The sequence below is a fragment of the Bos indicus x Bos taurus genome, chromosome 2 (assembly GCF_003369695.1).
Source record: "Bos indicus x Bos taurus breed Angus x Brahman F1 hybrid chromosome 2, Bos_hybrid_MaternalHap_v2.0, whole genome shotgun sequence".
In the NCBI taxonomy this organism is placed as follows: Eukaryota; Metazoa; Chordata; class Mammalia; order Artiodactyla; family Bovidae; genus Bos; species Bos indicus x Bos taurus.
The window spans coordinates 131,195,853-131,219,809 of NC_040077.1; the positions used below are offsets into that span (position 1 = coordinate 131,195,853).

The window sequence follows — 23,957 nt, forward strand, 5'->3', positions numbered from 1 at the left end:
TATGTCAGATAATTTTGGATTGTGTCCTAGACACTAAATGTTAAGTTGTATAAATTCTGAATCATTTGTGGAGTATTTTTCTAGGCAGTCAACCCTGTTAGATTTGATTTCATGTTCTTGATAATTGGTTATATTTTACTGTATTTATATTTTAAATAATTTCAGATTGTATCCTGAATGTTTAAAAATTTGTGTTTTGTAGATTCTGGGTCCTTTACAATCCATGGAGAATTGAGATTAAAAGTTTTTTTTTTTTTAATAGACAGTTAACTTGGTTAGGCTCAGGGCTCAAGTTTGTTTTGTGTCTCTTTGGGGGGTGGTTTTAATCTTGATTTGTTTTCAGAGCTTTTAAAATGCTGCTTTGTATCTGTTCCATTTATGTACAACTCTGAGGGTGAGCCTGGGACTTCTGTAAGTTTATACAGAAAATTAGAGATCTCCCCCTCCAGTTTGCTTCTTTGGAATTCCGCTAATACTCTCTGACCAACAAGGGGTCTTTCTCCATTGCCTCTGGCCAAGAAGGGGTTTCTGGAGTATCATAGTGCTCTTTCTTTAATTCTGACTTGCTTAGTAATTTTCCACCAGTGATTTAAATTAAGATGAAATTCTTATCCTTGTAAAGACTACTACGGAATTTAGATGAAAAAATTGAGTGTCAGATTAGATTTCGAAATGAAATTAAATCGGAATCTGTATGATGAAATTAAATAGGTACAGATGTATTGTGTTTATATTCAAATGATTGATTACTTACAGTTATGTGCAGAATGAATCAGACATGACTTTGTGACAATTTCAGATGGAAAGAAAACACAGGTGGAGAATATTTATTACAGACAGGGTGAATGTATTAATAAGCTTAGTTTTGAAGTAAAGAAAGAAAGCTTATACAAGCCATGGTTGCGTTGGTAATAAAAAATTGTCTCCCTTCCACTTTACTCTGACAGGATTATACCACATCTGCCTCTCCACAAGTGGTTAAAAGTTGAGTGTTTTTCCTGGAATAGACAAAAAGATTTATTAATATCAGCAGTGCTCTATTAACAGAGTTTTCCTGTGGAGTAGAGTGTACTCAGTTATTAAATCTCTGCATTTGATGTTAGGTCCTCAGAGCACTAAGGACCTGCCAAGGATAATTTGATGTGTTTCTCATTGTTGATGATTCTTTATTTTGTGAAGTCATTTCTTCTGTTAAATGTGGATTTCTTTGTTATTGTTTTTCTAGTGCACACACAGACTTTGACTCATTCCAAGGTACTCTAATCTCCCCTTTGGTGTATTGACAAGCAGTATTGGTCCACTGGTTTAAGTAAGTGTGCTGTGGCTTGGGTTTGTTCAGTGTGGATAGAGAAGGATCTTTCCCAGCTGTTACTGAAGAGAAAAGTTTGTCGGGAGTTGTGTCAAGAAGCTGGCTGAGCAGATTTCCATATTGCATGGTTATTTGGCAGGGTTCAGAATAGTATAAGATCCTGCCATTGAAAGAAATTCAGTTCATTGCACAAAATCAGCTACGCATTTTTCTGTGGGGGTACCTGCTTTATTTATTTATTTTTTTAAGTCACTCAGTCGTGTCTGACTCTTTGCGACCCCATGGACTGTAGCCTACCAGGCTCCTCTGTCCATGGAATTCTCCAGGCCAGAATACTCACGTAGGTAGCCAGTTCTTTTATCCAGGGGATCTTCCCAACCCAGGGATTGAACCCCCAGGTCTTCCGCACTGCAGGTGGATTCTTAACCATCTGAGCCACCAGGGAAGCCCAAAAAGTGAAAGTGAAAGTCGCTCAGTCGTGTCCGACTCTTTGTGACCCCATGGACTATAGAGTCCATGGAATTCTCCAGGCCAGAATACTGGAGTGGGTAGCCTTTCCCTTCTCCAGTGGATCTTCCCAACCCAGGGATCCCAATTCAGGTCTCCCGCATTGCAGGTGGATTGTTGACCAGCTGAGCACCAGGGAAGTCTGTTTATTATTATTACTGTTGCATTAAGTTTCTCTTTGCTATGTAGATTTTTAGGATGGGCCATACTTCTTTTAAGTCTAGTGGACTAAGGAATTCCCTGGCGGTCCAGTGGTTAGGACTTGGAGTTTTCACTACTGGGGCAGCGTTCAATCCCTGGTTGGAACTAAGATCCCATAAGCTGTGTTGCATGGCCAAAAAAAAAAAAAAAAAAAATCACTATGTTAAAAAAAAAATGTCTAATGGACTAGATGATGATGATGATGAAGCATTTTGAGTTCATGACTCTACTGCAGTATTCTAGTGTCTGTGAATAGAATGGTAGACAAAACAAAGTGCTTGCCCCATCATGGAGTTTTAATATTTTAAATACTTGTTCAAGAATTAAATAACAACTTTATTGAGATACTCACATACAATAAAATTCACCCATTTAAAATGTACAGTTTCTTGACTTTTGGTATATTTACAGACTAGTTTCACTATCACCATGGCCTTATAACCTAATTTTAGATTACTTCCAAAAGAAACTTAGGTACTTCAGCAGGCGTCCCTCCTTCCCCATTCCATCAGCCCTCTCCAGCCTAAGCATCCACTAGTCGCTTTCTTTTATACTTTTTGACTACTTAGCGTTTTGTATACTTTTTTTCACTTGGGGTTCATCCATGTTGTAGTATATATCAGGATTTTCCTTTCTTTTAATTGCCAAATAAAATTCATTGTATGAATACACCTCAGTTTTGTCCATCCATCAATTGATGGAAACATTGTTTCTACTTTCTGGCTATTGTAAATACTGCTGATTTTCCTATGCTATCATAGGAAAATTGTAAATAGGCTATTGTAAATACTGCTGATTTCCTATGCTATCCTATCAGTTCCTATGCTGATAGGAACGTTCATGTATTAGTTTTGTGTGCACACATTTTTATTTCTCTTACATATGTATCTAGGAGCAAAATTGCTGAGTCATTTAGTGACTCTATTGCTTAACCTCTGGAGAAACTCATATAGTTTTATGAATTCTGACAAATGCAGAGTTCTGCAGCCCCGCCATACTGAAAATGAAAACATTCATCACCCAGTGACATTCCTTCAGTGCCTTCTTTTTTTTTTTTTAATTTTGTTAAAGAATAGTTGATTTACAGTGTTGTATTAGTTTCTGCTATACAGCAAAGTGATTCAGTCATAGATATTCTTTCCATTTTCGTTTATTGTAGATATTGACTCTGGTTCCCTGTGCTATGCAGTAGGACCTTTTTGTCCATTCTATATATTATAGTTTGCATCTGCTAGTCTCAGATTCCCAGTCCATGCCTCACCTCTGCCCCTGGCAACCATGTCTCTCCTCTCTCTCTGTGAATCTATTTCTGTTTTGTAGGTAAGTTCATTTATGTAGTATTTTGGATTCCACATAAAGTAATACAATGTATGTATTTCTCTTTCTGACTTACTTCACTTGATATAATAATCTCTAGTTGCATCCATGTTGCTGCAGTGGCATTATTTTGGTTTTTTTTTTTTTTATGACTGAATAGTTTTCCTGTGTGTTGTGTGTGTGTGTGTGTATACACATACCATATGTTTATCCAGTTCATCCGTAAATGGACATTTAGTTTACTTATGTGTCTTGGCTATTGTAAATAGTGCTGCTGTGAACATAGGTTTGCATATTTTTTTGTCTGAATGCATGCCCAAAAGTGCAATTGCTGGATCATATAGTGTTATCTCTTTTAAGATAAACTCTTCCCTAGACCCTAGTAGCCCCTATAGATTTGCTTTTGCCAGAGTGTTTGTAAATGGATGCATAGCCATTTTGAGTCTAGCTTCTTTCACTTAATTAGCATTTGAGATTCATTCCTGTTGTTACATCAGTAATTGTTTCCTTTTTGGAACCCTTCAACAGGTGGGAAGGGCTTCCCTGAGAGCTCAGTTGGTAAAGAATCCACTTGTAGTGCAGGAGACCCCAGTTTGGTTCATGGGTTGGGAAGATCATCTGGAGAAGGGATAGGCTACCCACTCCAGTATTCTTGGGGCTCATCTGGTAAAGAATCCGCCGGCAATGTGGGAGACCTGGGTTCGATCCCTGGGTTAGAAGATCCCCTGGAGAAGGGAAAGGCTATCCACTCCAGGCTAGCACTCCAGTATTGCTATCCATGGCCTAGAGAATGCCATGGATGTCCATGGGGTCTCCAAGAGTTGGACACGACTGAGTGACTTTCACTTTCAACAGGTGGGAATGTAAGTTGGTCTGCTGCTGCTGCTGCTGCTAAGTCGCTTCAGTCGTGTCCAACTCTGTGCGACCCCATAGATGGCAGCCCACCAGGCTCCCCCATCCCTGGGATCCTCCAGGCAAGAACATTGGAGCTGGTTGCCATTTCCTTCTCCAATGCATGAAAGTGAAAAGTGAAAGTGAAGTCGCTCAGTCGTGTCCGACTCTTAGCGACCTCATGGACTGCAGCCCACCAGGCTCCTCTGTCCATGGGATTTTATGGAGGTTCTTCAAAAAACTAAAAACAGAATTACCAAATATTAACAGCCATTTTTGGGGGGCAGTATTGGTCTTTTTTTGTATATATAAAAAATGAACAAAAACCCTAAGTAGAATATGTTTCTGGGTAAATTTAAATGTGACTGTCAGGAAATCAATTTGTCATATGTGGTGAGTTGTGTTCTGAGGTAGAAAACCAGAGTCAGAACAAGGTTATTTCTGGCTAAGCACTTGGAGACTAACGTTTCTGTATTTGTTTTTGAAAAAAACGCAATGTAATGGTTCCGGTTGTTAATATTAAAATGATGATTTCCATCGATGTTTAAATCTAAAACACAATGGGAAAGGAGATATATAGGCTTGCAATCTAAAATCAAAACAGCTTAGGGAAACTAATTTTTTCTGAAATTGGCAAAAACTCTGGATAGAAAAACAGGAAATTGAATATTCATATATTTTGTAGTAGAGGTATTAATGTATTTGATTAAAAAGTGCTGCCTAAGACCTTGCTGAAGATGTTATATACTATAAGGAATAGCTTGCCACTGCATTGACTCTCTAACAGTGGAAAAATTCTGAGTTACAATAAGGGATTTTGAACCTGAATTATTAATAATAGCTTAACAGTAAACTGAATTGAAAAAAAATATTGAAATTGCTAGTTTTATTTCAGTGCACTTTTATTGGCAAAATAGAAACAGCTTTGAAGCAAAATTTGTATTAAAACATTGGTTGTTCAGTCGCTCAGTTGTGTCCAACTCTTTGCCATCCCATGGACTGAAGCATGCCAGGCCTCCCTGTCTTTCTCCATCTCCCAGAGCTTGCTCAAGCTCTTGTCCATTGAGTCGGTGATGCCATCCAACCATCTCATCCTCTGTCGTCCCCTTCTCCCCCTGCCTTATCTTTGCCAGCATCAGGGTCTTTTCTAATGAGTCAGCTCTTCATATCATGTGGCCAAAGTATTGGAGTTTCAGCTTCAGCATCAGTCCTTCCAATGAATATTCAGGACTGATTTCCTTTAGGATGGACTGGTTTGATCTCCTTGCAGTCCAAGAGACTCTCAAGAATATTCTCCAACACCACAGTTCAAAAGCATCAATTCTTCAGCACTCAGCCTTGGTATCTTTTTTTTTTTTTAATCATATTCTGTCATAGATTCCTCAGTTAAAGTAGGAGTAGATACGTCCATATTGTTTAGGTTTGAGAATACAGTTTCTGTTTTGCTTTTGTCCATACCACAATTACTAAAGTTGTGGCCTTAGATTTCTGTAGTTGCCAGTTTGGATCATTCAAGGTGTTCTTTTTGGGATATTTTGCATGTTTGGTGCCTGTACTTGAGAATGTCAAATTCTAATTCATTTTTATCTATTTTTATCTTTTCTTATAGCATAGTTTACCCACTCCAGTGTTCTTGCCTGGAGAATCCCAGTGACGAGGGAGCCTGGTGGGCTGCCATCTCTGGGGTCGCACAGAGTCGGCCATGACTGAAGTGACTTGGCAGCAGTAGCAGCAGCATGGCATAGTTTCATGCTTGGGTTTGAGATGCTCTGTCTTTGATGCTGTTTAGGTAAATAGAAATCATCTGAGGATGCTTTACTGCTGTCAGCTGAAGGCTTCATTCTGGAATTTGCTTCTCTTACTTTCCTACTGTCTGTAGTAGTACAGCTCTCACCCTTATCTTTTATGACGATTTTCCCAGCATGTTGCTACTGCTGCTAAGTCACTTCAGTCGTGTCCGACTCTTAGCGACCCCATAGACGGCAGCCCACCAGGCTCCCCGGTCCCTGGGATTCTCCAGGCAAGAACACTGGAGTGGGGTGCCATTGCCTTCTCCATGCAACCATTACCATAGTCAATTTTAGAACATTTAATCACCTTGGAAAGAAACTTATACCTCTTGACTACCTCAGTTCATATGTCAATTCATATCTCTCCATTCCTCCTAGTCCCAAGCAATCGCTAGTCTTTCTGTCTTTATAGCTTATTCTGAACATTTCATAAAAATTACATAAGAGGTAGTATGTTGTGATTGACTTCCTTCACTTAGCTGTTTGCAAGGTTCATCCGTGTTGTAACACGTACAGTTAGTACAGTTGCCCCTGGAATAACATGGATTTGAAGTCCCTGGGTCTGTTGTTTGTGAACTTTTTCCAATAAAGAGCAGACTACTACCCAGTCCTTGGCTGACTGGATCAGAGAATGTGGGCCTGGGGACGTGGGGGCCAGCTGGGAGGTTATAAGTGGGCCTTGCCTGTGCTGCTAGGTCGACGTCTATGACCCTCACATTGTTCAGGAGTCAGTCGTATTCCATTTCTTTTTATTGCTAAATTGAATTCCACTATATACTGCATTTTGTGTAGACTCTGTTCATCAGCTGATTTGTTTCCACCTTTGGCTATTATAAATAATACTGCATATATGTATATAATTATTTATGCACAAGTTTTTCCAGGACATACTATACTGTGTATATTCTGCTCACTTGAGTGAAGTTGGTGGGTCATAGTGCAACTTAATGTTTACACTTCTGAGGAAATGTCAGGTGGTTTTTCACGGTGGCTGTATTATTTCCTATTATCACCAGCAGTATATAAGGGCTCGGGTTTCTGCGTACTCTGGCCCACACTGGCCACACTTTTCACTGTAGCCTTCCCAGTGGGTATGAAGTGGTGTTTCATCATGGTTTTGATTTGCATTTCCCTGGTGACACTGAGCATCTGTTCATGTAGTTTTTAGCTATTTGTATATTTTCTTTGAAGAAATGTCTGTTCAGATCTTTTGCCCGTTTAAAAAGTTGGGTTGTGTTTTAGTTGTTGAGTTGTAAGAATTCTTTATACTTTCTGGATAAAAGTCTCTCATCACACATATTCTTGCTTGCAAATGTTTTTCCGATTCTGTGGGTTGTCATTTCACTTTCTTGATGGTATCTTTTGAAGTATGAAAGTTTTATTTCTGTTGAAGTACAATTTATCTGTTTTTTTTTTTTTTTGGTTGCTGTTCTTTTGGTGTCTGTCATACCTATGCAATTCATTGCCACATATGTGGTCATGTAGATTTATTCCCTTATTTACCTTTAAAAGGTTTATACTTCGTAGTTCTACATTTAGGTTTTTGATCCACACTGGAGTTAAGTTTTGTGTATGTTGTGAGGTGAGCATCCAGTTATTTATTTGTTTATTTTTTGCCTTTGTCTATCTAGTTGTCCCAGGAGGAGATGGTTAATCAGTTTCTATATGTGACAGATCTGAAAAACTCAAAAAGAATTTTGTACATTCTTGAATTATTTTTTAAAACATTCTGAACGAATCTGGATCATTTTCTGTATCATAAACAGTGACACAGGATTTTTTTTTAGAATTAAAAATTATGTAGACTGTGTTTATTCACTTTAGTGCATTTACTTTTTAAAGCTAGGTTTAGTTTTCTTTTGTTAGGGTTGTTTCCAAAATATGCTGGTTTGTTTAAATTGTATTTCTTTAATTTTTGAAAGACATATACCTGATGGGTCAGAACTAATATTAAAGGGAAATTTCCAAAGCCATCTGTATTTGAAACAATGTTTGTTTTGAGAAATCGTGTGTGGTATCTTGTGAAATACAGTATAGTTCAGAAATTTTGCCCTTATTCTTGTATGTTATAGAAGTTATCCTTTTCATTATCAAAAGTAGGTAGAAATGAGAAAGTAAAGAAAGCATAGATCAACTAACGTAACTATTTTGCCTTAAAGGTTAAATAAGAATGCAGAAAAGATCTTTTCGTTTATTTGTATCTGTTGAAATTAGTTGCCTGTGTCTTCTCTAAAGCAGTGTTTGTGCAAAGGAATTTGTACCCTTGCTTTCTTTTGCAATGAGACAGTGTTAACTTGAGGCTGTTACTTTAAGAATATTGCTTATGCTGCGCATCAGGATAGCAGCTTTTCTTATAGTGTTGTGGGGCAGAGTTTAGGAACATTCACCTGGGAATTGTAAATGGACTGTTCATATTTCAGCAAACTGCAGGAGTATTTCTATTGACTTTCACTGCTTGTTTCAGCCACTTGTTTTCTGATTTGTCAAAATCTGCCTTTTGAGGAGGTTCTGACTTTTGAGTCAAACCCGGTTTCAGGTATGATTGCCGTAGATTTAGAAGCTCATCCTGGTGGAGTTCATCATTCTTGAAATGTTAGTAAACATTTGTGTTAAAAATAATTATAGTTCCCCCTCCTTCCTTCATGGTACAGTAGGAAATGTTCAGATCATTATGTAATCTCATAGATCCTTGGATTTCCCTGATGAAATTTGGTCTCTGAGAATTTTTTATCTACCTTATTGACATTTAGTGTGGAGAGTTATGTAGTGAGTACTATAATAATCAATTTAAATTCTATCGTGTTTTAATGCTCTTTAAGCTTCAAGTTTTGTTTCTGAAATTGATCTTGTTAATTTTTTATTAGAAAGAAAATGGGGAATTAGAACTTTTTTTGCATTTGTATTTCTGCTTAAGTCTTATTAATTCAGCTATTGCATATCAGCTGTCCAATCTTGCTAATGATTATACTTTTATTTCCTAATGACATAATATAAATCGTAGCAGTTTGAATCACAGAAATGTCAAGTGGTTGTACTATTATTTCAACCACGAGATTTGAAAAATGAAAACAGTGTGTTCTGGAGCATTGCTCATTCGTGTTACACACTGCTTGTTGTTTGAATTAGAATTTAAATAGGACTGTGAGGAGCTGTTTGCTTGTTATATTGAGCTGAAAGGCAGGTAAGCATTCAATGATTTATGCTGGAGATATGGAGCTTGATGGGAACTGGTAGTAAACTTTAATATTAAGTTTATTCTGTTGGTAGTTTTCAGAGGGAAATAAATGAAGTGAGTACTCTTTGTGACCAAGGGAAAAGAATGTTTGTTACTGGAACGTTGACCAAATATATGATTGTCTCTTTAGAAGTCTGGTAATTACAGTAATATTGTTAGCCAATGAAGTGACTAATAGAAATCCTGAGCCTTAACCTTTCCTTGTAAGATGAAAAGGTATGGTTCAGCCCTTGGGGCCTACTACTGATAGCTCACTTGGAACTTATTCCCACATAGTGACAGTTGACCCTAGCTTGAAAAAATAGTAGTTGGCTTTGCAGAAGAAAGAAAGGTTTTATGTTTTCTACCATTCATGTGACCACAATGCAGAACCATAATTCAAAGTAAGTTTTATTTCAGCTAGGAATAGTCTTCATTCTGAAAGAATTGACAAGCTAATAGTAAGGACTTATGCTCTGAAACTTGTTACGCTTATGTTTTCTACATCGTAAATATGTATATAGTTTCTTTGGATGAAGCAGTTCCTTTATGAATGGTTTACCTTTGTTATTTCTCAGTGCAGCATTTTAAATCAGTTCTTTGTGTGTAGGGGAGGGCCCTTGGCATGGTATCCAGCTGTTGTCTGAGGTTGCTAAATTTAAAGAACTATCTAAAAACTGGTAACAATGTTATTAATATTGAATGACTAAAGCATTGGGTTTTTTTGTTTGGTTTTCCCTCTCTCACCTCAGTAAACTGTTGCAACTTAGATATAAAGAATTTTATTTCTAATGATTCTTTTAGGCCTCGGCAACTTGTAGCCATTCTTACACAGTTATATTTGCAGCTGTCACTTTGTCTTCCTGTTTCACTGAATTAAAAAGGAACATGATGTGAGAATTAATTTGTTGAAGAAAGGATACTGTCTCATTTTGAGTTTATTACATTTGTAGTCTTTTAAAATACATTTAAATTGGGACTTCCCTGGCAGTCCAGTGGTTAAGATTCTGTGCTTCCAATACAGGGGGCATGGGTTCGATTCCTGGTGGGGGAACAAAGATCCCACATGCTGCATGGCACAGCCAAAAAAAAAAATGAATAAAATAACAATAAGAATAATAAAATATGTTTTAAAAAAAAAATACATTTAAATTATAAAAATAACTTATTTTTATTGTAGAAAAGGCACATAATACAGTTTTGTAATCCTGTCATCCAGAGATAATTGCTGTTACTCTTTTGGTGCCACTCTTTTGGTTGTCATTCTTAAAGAGGTGAAATATCACCTTACCAGATAGAACTTAAATCTTTCGGTTTTGAAGCTGAATAAAATGACACTCTTTTGAAGAATATCCTGACAACATGTTGAAATATTTTAAACTAAATTGTGGTGGAGAGCCTATTTTTAAAAAAATGAAGAGTTGATGGGTAGAGATGGGAAAAGTAGTAGCTAAAATAGAAACATAAGGAAACAGTTGTATATGCCATTCCTGTGTAGTTGGAACAGACTTGGTCTTTGTCAGTAATTTCCACGTTGATGAATTAGTCTTATCTTCATGAATATCCTGCTTATACTTCCTTAGTCTTTTTCTCTAAGAAGTAAAGGTGGTACAGTCTCATCGTGGGCCTAAAGTTAGGAGGCTTGTATGATTTTTATTTGTTTTGAGTTTCCATGGAATGGTTATCATGGGAATCCCTTTTGGAGAGATTGATCTAATCACACTAGGAAATTTGAAATACTTTGTTTTCCAGTTTCTCTGGAGAAGTAAGTAAGTGGATACCCCCACTAATTGGATGACAAAGCTTGGGTCGGTGACAGGATTTTATGATCGTAATTTGCTCTTACTGCTCAGTTCGTTTTTGAGTTCTCTGATCCTTAACTCGCTCTCCTAGAATTCCTAGAGGACCTGTGCAGCAGCCACTCGAGGACCGAATCTTTACTCCTGCTGTCTCGGCAGTGTACAGCACGGTGAGTACCTACCTCAGGGTTGTTTGTCAGATGCTGTGTGCTTTGCACATGAACCTTTGCTCTGATAAACAGTGTTAGATTGGTACATGATATGCATTTGACTAAAACGTTCAATAAAATCTCAAATAGAATTAGATGTATATAATGTGATGTGAATAGATCTTTCCCCCTGTTATCTTACTGTGAGAAGTAGGTATTGAAAGAAACATTCTGTTAAGGTAGATTGACTCATGCATCTGTGTTTGATCTCCTCCCTTTTCTGCCTTCCATAAATATTGTGGTTCTTCTAGGATACTGAGTTTTAATTTTTTTTTTTTTTTTACTATTTTCCTTTCAATTTTAATAAATTTTACTTTTTTGCTTTAAATTTTTAATCTTTTTTCAATCTTTGCATGTAAAAATGCAGAAAGTTTAGAAAAGAGTGGTTTTAATGGGAAGGAATTTAAATATTTATGTTAAATGATTTAAATTCATACATGACTGGAAATTTGAAAGAGAATGAATATAGTAAAATTAGAAGTGGATTTCAGGAATCTTACAGTAAATCTAGGGAATTTAGGGTAGAATTGTGGAGTTTTTTTATTTTTTGTCTGTGCTGCACTGCTTGTGGGTTTTAGTTTCCTGACCAGGGATTGAACCCAAGCCCTCAGCAGTGATTATGTGGAGTCTGAACCACTGGACAGCCAGGGAATTCCCAGACATATCTTTTTAATGTTTTATTTCATCAAACCATTTATTTCTAGGATAGGGTGCTTTAAAGAAACTCATAATGTAGTGAGAGAATAAAGAATTGTAATCCAACTGATACAATAAAGCAATAATTCTTAACCTGTTTGGTTATAAATTACTTTTAGAATCTGAAAATGGTCGCAGTGCATTCTCCTAAGAAAAGAGCATATACCCAATGTTTGGAAATAATTTCAGAACTTTACGGATGTTCGTCAGACCATTCATAAGACTCTGGTTAAGAACCTTAGTTAGAGATATCAGTTCACTTCAGTCGCTCAGTTGTGTCCGACTGTTTACAACCCCATGTAGCACACCAGGCTTCCCTGTCCATCACCAACTCCTGGAGCTTGCTCAAACTCACGTCCATCAAGTTGGTGATGCCGTCTAACCATCTCATCCTGTGTCTTCCCCTTCTCCTCCTGCCTTCAATCCTTCCCAGCATCAGAGTCTTTTCCAGTGAGTCAGTTCTTCACATCAGGTGGCCAAAGTTAGAGATATGAACATGCTATTATATGCTTCGTTGAGGAAGAGGCAGTAAGGTGGAAGATACAGGACTTTTCTAGACAGAAAAGGGAAGAAAAGGCCTTCTAGGAAGTTAGGAATTAGAGGCATGGTTAGTGGAATGCTAAGTAGTCAGTCATGTGTGGGATGTGTGTTAGGTTTTGTAGCAGAAGTAGAGATGAAGAAAGTGGGTTTTGAAGGTTTTAAGGTCATTCTAAAGAGATAGACCTTTGTTATGTGGGTAATGAGTAAGGTAACTATTTTTTTGGTTTGCTCAAAACGAGTCTCAGTTTACACTTGTATGAATCAGCTGAACCACCTGTTAATTATTTTTTGAATCCTCTACAACTCCTAAAATGGACTCAGTTTGGATGATGAACTGTCTGCTCACTCTACTAATTGGGAACCTTCAACTTACATTAAAAAATAATCTTTAATTTTTTTTCTGACACAGCTTCCTGCAGGCCAGAGTTTGTTTGTTTGTTTGTAGTCCTGAGCTTAGGGAGTCTTCCTGGCGATCCATGGTTGAGACCACACGCTTCCATCATAGGGAGCATGAGCTCTGCCCCTGGCTGGGGAGCTAAAATCCCAGGTGCTCCACAGTGTGGCCAAAAAAAAAGTTCTGAGGTTAAAGGCTGTAGAATTTTATCAGGCATAACTCTTTAACATATAATTTTTTCTAATTTTGAAAGGATACCTTCAACGTTAACTTATTTAGGAAAAATAAGAAAATGAAAATTTCTAGTGATCTTGACTGACTTTCTAGAGGCATCTACTCTAACCAGTTTTTGGTATATTTTTTTCTTTTTCTCTGTCTTAGGCTTTATATAAGGTATTTTATTCTCATTTGTCACTTTATGTTGTAAGGTTAGCTTTTCCTATGCTGTTTGAAACATGTCTTAAATAATAAATGGTTGTATGTTGTTTTGTTTTAAGAATTTAACATTCAATCAAGGTTTGACAGATTAATTTTTAAGCTTTTAATGTGTGTCAGACACTGTTGTAGGTATTGGGAATATATAGTGAGCAAACTAAACCTGCAGTTCTTATGGAGCCTATTTTTTTGTGAGATAGAAAAATAGTTAAGTGTATGCATCTGTGTATGTGTGTGAGATATCCTTTTGGGTGGTTATAAATGCCTTGAGGCAAACGAGGCAAGCTAAAGGGATAGGGAATAGCTGGACATCCTACTTTAGTTAGGCCTCCCAGGGAACTTTTATCTGAAAACCATGGCATTTAAGTAGAAGCTTAAGAAATGAAGGTGTGCAATTGCAGATTTTAGGAAAAGTGCATTTCTGGTAGAAGAAACAGCAGTGCAAAGGTCCAGAGATGGCCTCTGGGGCATCAGACTATTTTAGGGTACAGACCAGGGCAGAGACTTTGGATTTTAATGTAGATACGATAGAAAGCCATTGGAACTTTAGGAGCTGACTTTTTATTTTTAAAGGTCACTTTGGCTTCTATATAGAGGGTAGACTGATGAGGCTAGGTGGCTGTGGCTGTGAGGGGGAAGCATGAAGATCACTTAAGAGGTTAATTGTAATACAGGCAAATAATGGTGGCTTGCTGTAAGTCAGTGGCAGTGAAAGAGATGAGTAGTGGAGCTGGCTATATATTTTGAAAGTAGAGTCAGGATGTGATGAGAGCTTGGATGTGGGACGTGAGAGAAAGAAGAGTAAAGGAGGATGTCAGAAATCAGCACTTGAGCAGCTGAGTAGATGAGCATGATACTAGTTACAGAAATGAACGTTGGGTGAGAAATAGGGTCTTTGTTGAGAAAATGAATACGTGTGAACATTATTTATGTGAGGAGTTAATAAGCACTAGGTTGTTTCCAGTTTTTCCTATCGTGAGTAATTTATTGAATTTTAACCCTTTTCTGGATTTGGGATTACTGTTACAGAATAACTTTCTAGAAATGCAGTTACTGCGTTAAAGTGTAGACATGGTACGTAAATGAGGACACGTGACTTTGTAAACTTAGCCTTTAGAGAGGAGATAATCAGAATCCTGTGACACAGTCACACTGTTACACAGTTGACATGAATTGCTTTGCATTAAAGTTTTTGAATTTATTTTTGAGTTAGATCAGATTTGACATCTGGTATTAAAAGCTACTGTCATATATGTGGTCCTTCAGTTAATTTAAAAAGTTGGTATGTCACTTATATGAAATGCATATTCTCAAAGGACAAAGGGTTTTAGGGAGTACAAAGCTACCTTGAAATATGATGTCTGCTTTTTGATCAGTTTTTCCATTTTTAGTAATTCAGATCACTTCCTCACTCTTACAGTGCTGTGCACATTAACAGTGAGTGGGCGGGTAGTTGACCAGCTGCGTAGTCTCCGCTTTTCTCCACCCCAAGATTATGTATTGGTCTTTAGTCCTCTATTGTCTTGGTCCATTAGGATCATTTCTGTGTCATAAAATAAAGCTAACCTTCAATTCACCTCCTCCTGGCTCAGCATATGGTGCCCGTATGTCAGTTTAATTGAGTTGGTTAAATTCCTTGAAAGGTAAAAGATACCTTGACAGCCTTTAAAAATGATACAGTCAAAGATTTCACTCTTTTATGTCTGATGGGGAGGCTGTATGGCATTATGTCAGCCATTTTAGGTTAAGTTTTCTGCTGATATTCAGAGGGGTATCAAAAATAAGACTCCTATAATGCCTTCAGTTTTACATTTTGGCCTGTGTACTATTTTATTATCATCTGGTTTTTCTGAGTTTCTCCTTGGAACATTTATCAGGGATGAGAGGGATGCTTATGTCATTATTCCTCATTAGCCAAAATTACATTAGGGTGATTGATCATATGAACAAAAGAACAAAAAAGCCAGTATTTTTAAATGCTAGTAAGAACAGTATGTACTATGGTGGAGAGGAAATGATAAAACTAAAGAGGCATGAGCTAGTTTGAAATATATTCATTAATAACTGTCTTATTGGCATGCTTCTTAAGAACAAATTGTGAAGTTTTAGCATATTGTATATTTTTGGCTTATATAGTCAGACCAGCATATCCAAGGGTTCATCATACTTGGATTCAGCCAACCATGGATCAAAAATATTTGGGGGGAAAAAAAAAGATTTCAGAAAGTTCCAAAAGGCAAATCTTGAATATCCATTTGCTGGCAGCTTATCTACATAGCATTTGCATTGTTTTAGGTATTAGTGTAATCTAGAGATGATTTAAAGGATAGGAGAGGATGTGTATGCAAATACGAAGCCATTTGATGTAAGAAACTTGAGCTTCCCGAATTTCACTACCTGTGGAAGGGTGGTCAAGGAACCAATCTCTCTATGATACCTAGTTCAATTCAATTCAGTTCAGTTACAGTCGCTCAGTCGTGCCTGACTCTTTGCGACCCCATGAAGGATTGATGGTTTTGAATTGTGGTGTTGGAGAAGACTCTTGAGAGTCCCTGGGACTGCAAGGAGATCCAACCAGTCCATCCTAAAGGAGATCAGTCCTGAGTGTTCATTGGAGGGACTGAAGCTGAAACTCCAGTACTTTCACTACCTGATGGAAGAACTGACTCATTTGAAAAGACCCTGATGTTGGGAAAGATTGAAGGTGGGAGGAGAAAGGGATGACAGAAGATAAGATAGTTGGATTGCATCACCGACTTAATGAACATGAGTTTGAGTAAACTCCGGGAGTTGGTGATGGACAGGGAGGCCTGGCGTGCTGCAGTTCATGGGGTCGCAAAGAGTCGGCCATGACTGAGCGCCTGAACTGCACTGAGCTGTGTGTGTGTATACATATATGAACAGTATCTTCTTTCTCTGCACAGCTTGTGATAGGCTTTTAGGTTGTTTCCATATCTTTGCCATTGTGAATAATGCTGCAGTTAATACAGGGATGCAGATATCTTTTTGATATCTTGTTTATTTCCTTTGGATATATACCCAGAAGTAGGATTGCTAGATCATATGATTAGCACATTCTAAGGCTTGTATTACTTTGAAAGATCATCTTCAATTTTACAAAAAATTTTAAGATAGTCTAGATTGAGTATGTTTCATCATTTCCTTGCTCTTCATGGACTCATTTTACTAATACCTTCAAGTTTTACTTTCATAAAAAACTGTTTCTTACCCATCACTAGTATTAGCCTCCTTTCTTTAGATAAATCTCAGAATCAGCATCATTAAATATTTATGAAATCTAGATGCCACTAAATCTGTATTTTTTGTCTTTGTTAAAAATAGGTATGTTAATTAGACCCAATCTATTTGCTGTATCGCCTTTCTTTCTAAATGTAGAATTGTTAACTATTGTAATAATTTAAGACATTTTTGAAGTTACTTTTCTGCAGCATTAAAAATACAGCTGAAAAGGCTCTGACTTCTTGGAGCTTGCTTTCTGGGCATAAACACATAGATGTGGTAGAGTTATTAAGGATATTGAGACAGTTCAGTAAATATTTATTGAATAATAATTGTGTGCAAGTTTTTGTGTCAGATAATCTAGGTTAACAGTGGTAGATAATATGATCCTTATCTTTAATAAGAGTTTTCATTTTATCACATGAGATGGGTAATACATTATTTGAAGCTCTAGAAGTTACGAAGTGCAGATGGGGAGAAAGTTTGGACTGTCTACTAGGAGAAGGTGAAGAAAGGTGAACATATTCCAGTTAAATCTTTTGAGATGGATGAGAATTCTACTCTGTAGTGCAATGAGTCGTGAAATGTACAGTTAACTCATTAACAAATGGGGTTTAGGGGCACCCACTCTCCACGCAGTTGAAAATGCACAGGTGTATATATACCTGGGTATATAAAAATTGAGCAAATCTGGTCAGAGCAGTTCTTCCTGAGGAAACTGACAGAATACTTTATAGAACATTTTCTTCATTATCATCACTAACACTTGGTCAGTACTAACTGTGGACCAGGCTCTCTTCTAGCACTTCGCTTGTATTAATTCATTTAATCCACATTACAGAGGTATGAGGTAAGTATATCTCCTGTTTTAGTTGGGCATTTATTAGTAGTTACTGTGCCCCTGGCAGTGTGCAAAGTGCTGTACATACAGTGGATTGCTTAATCGTTATGGCAACCTTCATTTACAAATAAGGAAATGGAACTCTCTGAAGTTGCGTAATCTGAGTACACATCTGTCTGACTCTCTAGCTCACGTGAAGGACTGTGTTTCACTGGGTGGGAAGCTGCTTCTTGTTGAACTCTCACATGAGGTATAAATAGCAATACTCAATTTTGGGGGAGTCAGGACTCTTGGTCATCTATGAAAGCTATGGATCTACTTTGCAGAACAGTGAGCATACGAAAATAGTTTTTACTGCAGTTTTAGGAGAGTTCAAGTATCCTTTGACCCTGGCTAAAGAGCCTTTACTTTTATAAGATTCCTTGCTCTCGTCTAGACCAACTTTCCCCTTGCAAGGGTGCCATGTTGTACTCTTTTCATGATTCTCAATATAGGGAAATAGCTCATTTATTACTTTGTACATTGTGTGTTAAACTGACAGAGACTTTATTAAGATTTTACCCACTTTTCCATCTTGAGGTAACCTTTTTTTAAAGCATTGGTATATGTTTAGCTCATTTATATCCTTGTTATTAAAAATTCTGGATCCATTTTGCTGCCTATCTTGGTATCTGCTGAGTAATGACATTTATGAAAGTTAAGATTCCTTGTCATTAATATTTAATGTGGATTTACTCATTAAATGTTAAACCACATACCTAATTAAAATAATATTTAATATATATTCACTGATTTTTCTCCTTCAGAAGGATTAACTTTAAAAATACAAAGCGTGTTCTGTTGTTAAATGTCAGCTAGAAATGGCTTTTGAATTTCTAAAATAAGAAAATAGTAGATATAGTAATCAAGTTCTTTAATGTTAGAGAATTTTGAAAATGTGTTTCTTTGAACTCTGAGATAGTCTCTGTAGGGCCATTTGATAAAGTATTTTATGCCCTATTACTTAAAAAAAAACAACTGATGGGGCCAATTTAAAATAAAATGAGTCATAGGAAATTGGACTGTTTTAAGTAATTGTGTAGTAAATAAAGTTGTAATTATTTTAAGGAAAAAGAAAGAAGGAACATTATTATTTCAAGATACGCAATTATTATTGCTGTGAAGTTGGTGGCATGAATAGAGAGGTCATTTTTTACCATATGTTTTGATAGACGTAGAAACATTTAACTTACATCATTCCTTTTTCAATCTTTTAAAAGCACTCTGCTGTTAGGGTAATCTTACAGGCAAGAGATTGTGAAGGATTAGCGTCTTTGTTGTGTCATTCTTTGCTTCCTTAATTGCCGTATAGAGTACAGAATGTTCAAGAGAAGGATGTTTAGTTTCTTTAGCTCTTACAAGTCCCAACGAACCCTTGGATACATTGTTCATTCTTAGCATTGTTAAATCAGCCAAAAGTGGCTTTTTTTTCTTTCTTTGTTCAGTATGTTGCAGGAAGAGGGGACCCTTTCCCTGGCCAAAGGGTGGGCTCTTGTCTAACACTTGGAAATGAATTGGGTGAGGAGATACACACTTGATTGTGAATGGGCACCTGGGTGGAGACCATCAGGGTGACGGAACCCAGGAGATCTGGCCAGTCATTCTGACTCAGAGTCCTTCCTGGTGATCCACGTATCACTCAGCCAAGATAGATTTCAGCAAGAAGGATTCTGGGAGGTTGGTAGGACATATGGACTGCCATCTCCTTTCTCCTTCTGACCTTTTCTGAATTCTTCCAGTTGGTGGTAGCTTGTTAGTTTCACCTTCTTTACTAGGACCTCCTGTTGTAAGAGAACTCATGCAGATCGTCACCGTGGGGTCTGGTTGGAGCAGGCAGCTTTGCTTAGTGGTCCCCTAGTGAGCATCTGTTCAGTGACCTTTCTGTCCTTCCTTTGGTCACACAGTGCAGCATGAGGGATCGTGATTCCTCTACCAGGGATCGAACCTGTGTTCCCTGCATTGGAAGTGTGGAGTCTTAACCACTGGATTGTCAGGGGAAGTACCTAGGTAACCTGTCTTAAAAAAAAAATCAGAAAAATTAATTAGGAGCATGTTTCAAATATTTATTTAAAAAGTTCTATAGATCAATTAAGAGAGTTTGGTATTAGTGAAAACATGCATAGAAAAGGAAAGAGGTGTAATACTGAAGTGTATGATTAAAGATCATTAGACTCAGATAGTGAGCTGGGCTGGGTGAGAATATTTCAGCTTTCTGGAAGGTCTTCATCTTATTAAAATCTTTCCAAATATTGGTCAGGCATTGGTGAGTGCTAATTGTTTTTCAGAGGAAGCTGATAAATTATATAACACAAAAAAGTTTGACCCAGAAACCAAGTTTGGGGTGGATTTCTTTCTTCATGTATTTTATGTGTTGGGCTAAGTTCTGTGGGAGAAAATGTAGTAGAGAGCGTTCACTTACACTGTGGCTGGAAAGACAGAATGTGCTCACAGGAGTTGAACTGTTAAAAGAACTAGAAGAAAGGAATTGTTTACCGTTTCAGTGGAAGAGAAGAAAGCCAAAACCAAAAAACAACACTAAACAAGAGCAAACTCCTCATTCTTTGACTGTGCACCAAGGTCTTTGTGCTTTTCTCTTAAGGGATTTCTTTCAAACCCTAACCTGTTCATTCATCAGACTTTGTTTTTGTTTTTGAGCATCTGCTTGTGTGGCATTGTGCAGAGCACAAGGGATACAGTGCTCTCTGCTTTGAAGATGCCTGCAGCCTAGTGGGAAAGTTGAACTGATCGATCGTTTAAGTGCAAGTATGATTAATGCTGAATTAGAGGTAGGCAGAGAATGTCTTGCTATTCTTGCAAGCATGGAGCTGCAGCTTGAAACTCAGCCAGGGACACAGGGCAATGAGAAGTTTATCTCAGGAGAGGTGAGATTTGGATTGAGTTTTTAAAGATAAGGAGAAGGTATACAAGTGAAAAAAGGTATGTTTGTGTATTTGGAAAACTACAAAGAAAAAAAGCATCAGAATGTTGGCTCTTGAGCTTTGGAGCCCATCTAAGATTATTAGACAGCGTTAATTACAAGTACTTAACTGGATTCTCCTACTCTTGCCTGGAGAATCCCATGGAGGGAGGAACCTGGTAGGAATCCCATGGGGTCGCAAAGAGTCAGACATGACTGAGCAACTTCACTCACTCAATTACAAGATAGGAAGGAAGGCTCTAGTAGTTAGAGTCATAGCCAACTAACTACATGGCAGCAATTGTAGATGCAGAGAGGTGTGCACTTTGGGCTTAGTGACATTCCATTATTTTAAAGTATGTTTTTGTATAAAACTTGATGTTCATAATGATGAATTTGTATGATCAAGGAAAAAATTCAGATTGTATTTAATGTGCTGAAGATTTCCATCCAGAATAAGAGAAAAATAAATTTTGCTTATTTAAAGAGATTCATTCCTAGCTATCTGCAAAATCTGAAATTGTACAGTAGAAGGAATGACTGACTTTTCCAGGGATTCCAAGAAAGTGAGGTTATATCATAATCTAATATAAACTGTTCCTTAAATGTGATGGGAATGCAGGATAAAGGAAAGAAGAGACTGAGTTGGTTAAGTCAAGAATGTGATTTTTTTACTTGTATTGGAGAAAAAAGCACATTTTAGGGTTAATGATGTTTATAAATAATAGTGTTTTCTCTGTACTGTCATACTCAGCAATAATGTAGCATAGATGTATATATATATATCCTATATTATAGTCTGCCTTCTAATTTATCTTGTAACTTGGTGGACTAAACACACTAAGCAGGTGTAACATGCCAGGTGCTGTGAATATTGGTGAAAACTTGTCAGTGTTGTATTTAGGTCACTGCTTCTTAAAACCTCAGTTGAATCAGCATCACCTGGTGGGGCCCAGCCTGGAGTTTCCAAATCAGTAAATATGGGTGAGGCCTACAAATATGAATTTTCTTTTCTTTTTTTTTTGTTTGCTTAAAATATGAATTTTCAGCAGATGGCCACACGCTGATGCCACTGGCGCAGGGACAGCACTGTGAGAACCACTGCATTAGGGTTGGTGCAAGTCCCGAGTGTTCCCTTTCCTGTTTGTAGGATGGAAATCAAAATAGGAATCCTTTGAACCCAAAACTGTTTGATTTACACTTACATGCCTGATACTAGGATTTTAAATAACAGTTTAAATATTTTTAAACAGTGAAATATTACAGTAGCTGCCGTTTTGGGAATACTTTTTGTATAACAGGCATTGTGATGCATTTTATCTCATTTAGTGTGTTCAGAGAATTTTCACTGAATCTTCAAGATATTCCTTATTTTTCCTTTTACAGAGAAAAAAGCTGAATTTAGGTAATTTGATTGTATAATTTCTGTGTGGTGGAGCCAGAATTTAAACCCAGGTCTCAGTCTGAAAAACCCATGTTTTTTTTTTCAAAACTTTTTATTTTTGCATTGGGGTATAGCCAACTAACAATTTTGTGATAGTTTCCGGTGAGCAGCAAAGGGACTCAACCATAAATATACATATATCCATTCTTCCCCAAATTCCCCTCCATCGCTGCCACTGAGCAGGGTTCCCTAGGCTATACAGTTGGTCCTTGCAACCCGTGATATTTTAGTAATGCTGTCAGGCCTACTTGTAAGATAACTTTAATCAGTTTACCTCTGCTTATGTTACTTGTTTCAGACTTTTTGTCTAGAAAGTGATGGTCTTTGGTGCATCCTCAGAATAGAAGCGTAAGCACGTGTTTCATGTTACTTGGTGTACAGAGCAGCTTAATATTGTGACTTTGATAATGAGATTGTATTTATGTTTGTTCCTAGTTCTCATCTTGGATTTAAAAGCAGAATTCAGTTACCTTGTTCAGTTAGACGAATGGTTCATTATCAGTAAATGAAGATCAGGAGAAAGACAGACAGCCCATAAGTAGTACAGTGGGAAATGACTGCTCATTACAGTTGTTAAATCTGTACTGGTCATCTCCCAACTCACACAGCCATGGCTGTGGTAGGAAGTTAAGGGCTTTGATAGTAGTGGGACTGTTGAACAAATAAAAGCTGTCACTTCTCATGTCAGTTTTCAGTGGTTCCTCTTCTGAGAAAAAGGATAGCAAATGGCCTACAAAGTATGTATTTCTTGGAAAATTAAGGAGTTAATTTCACGCTTATGTAGAGTGTTATTTATTATAGGAAAGGTAGTTTAATAAATGATTGGACTCACAGAGAACTTCCCATCACTCTGTTCCTTTCCCCAAGGCGATCATCCCTAACTGCCTAGCATTTTAATATTAAGTCAGGAAAGGACCTTGGAAGCTTAAGACCATTCTCTGGGCTACTATTAGCAATGAATGAAATAAAAATCTACTTACTATCTTGGCCTGCTCCCTTTATACTACTGTAAGGCAGCACTGGCCACCTGAGTCATATTCTAAATCAGTTTCACTGCTAAATAGCCATATTGCAAATAATGAGATTTGGTAGAATTAATAATATGGTGTAATATTTATACGTAAATGTGTAAATGGCCACTTATGTGCAAGTTCTCTCATAAGTACTCCATAAGTCCTGTCCCTGTCCAAATAATGAGGTAATGAGAGTCACTGTGGTGGTTAGTCTTGGTGGCTGCAGGGCGAGAGAGGACCGCATGAAGCTTCCTCTGCTACATCATGGCTTAAGTAGGATTTTATAGGCCAATCTGGAAACCTATCTGCTGAGTTCCAAAAGCAGATTTGTTCACTATAAAATTTATGTGTGCCTGCTAGAAAACAAAAAGAAACTCAGAAGTATAACAGGAAAAGAAGACCCGTATCTGGCTACCTAAAGGGCCATTCCACTCACTTTAACATTTTCTTCCAGTTGTTTTCGTGCATACTTAGGAAAAAAATACTTCTGAAATCAGTGTACCACAATTTAATATCCCTCTTAAAATTATTGGCAACTTCTCATTAAAAAGTCTTTCTAAATATGTATTTTAGGGATGCAGATACCCATTCCCCAAGGAATTATGTATTTTTTTTTTTTTTACTGTTATAAATATGTTTAAACAAGTGACTCATTGCTTTACTTTTTTGCTGGCTAAATAATACCAATTAAGAAACAAGTCAGAAAATAAAATAAAGAGAATGAAAATCAGCCATTATTTCCCAGAGAAACCTTTACATGCGGAGAGAATTCTTCATATGCTTTTTACCTTTATAGACACATATAAAATATACACAAATAAACTAAGTTGTACATATGTAACTTAAAAATTTTTGTTCATGCTTGCTTGTAAGTTAAATTTTTATCCTAGCATACCATGTATATCATTTCATGTCAAGATGGAATTACACATCATTTATTGGGCTGTGATTTGTGTTTAAATACCAGAACTAATCTTTTGGCTGTGTTGGGAAGAAGGCACTTTTAGGAATGGAGATGTTTAAAATAAGAATATTACTTTTGTACTATGATGTATATAACTAGTCATTTGTTCATGGACATTTGTGTTATTTCTGTATTCTTGCTTTCATGAATAATATAAATAATACTGTGATTAGCACCCTTGCCCTTTTGATCTTTAT

At 37.1% G+C, this 23,957-nt stretch overlaps 1 protein-coding gene across 3 annotated transcripts in view; it reads left to right on the top strand.

Moving 5' to 3' along the window:
• Positions 1–23,957, top strand: part of EIF4G3 (eukaryotic translation initiation factor 4 gamma 3) — a 301,001-nt gene that overhangs the window by 21,159 nt on the left and 255,885 nt on the right. For all 3 annotated transcript variants that reach the window (XM_027521372.1, XM_027521381.1, XM_027521391.1), the window contains exon 2: positions 11,123–11,198. In XM_027521372.1, the coding sequence (XP_027377173.1) occupies positions 11,123–11,198 (76 nt within the window). The remainder of the gene's footprint in view (positions 1–11,122; positions 11,199–23,957) is intronic.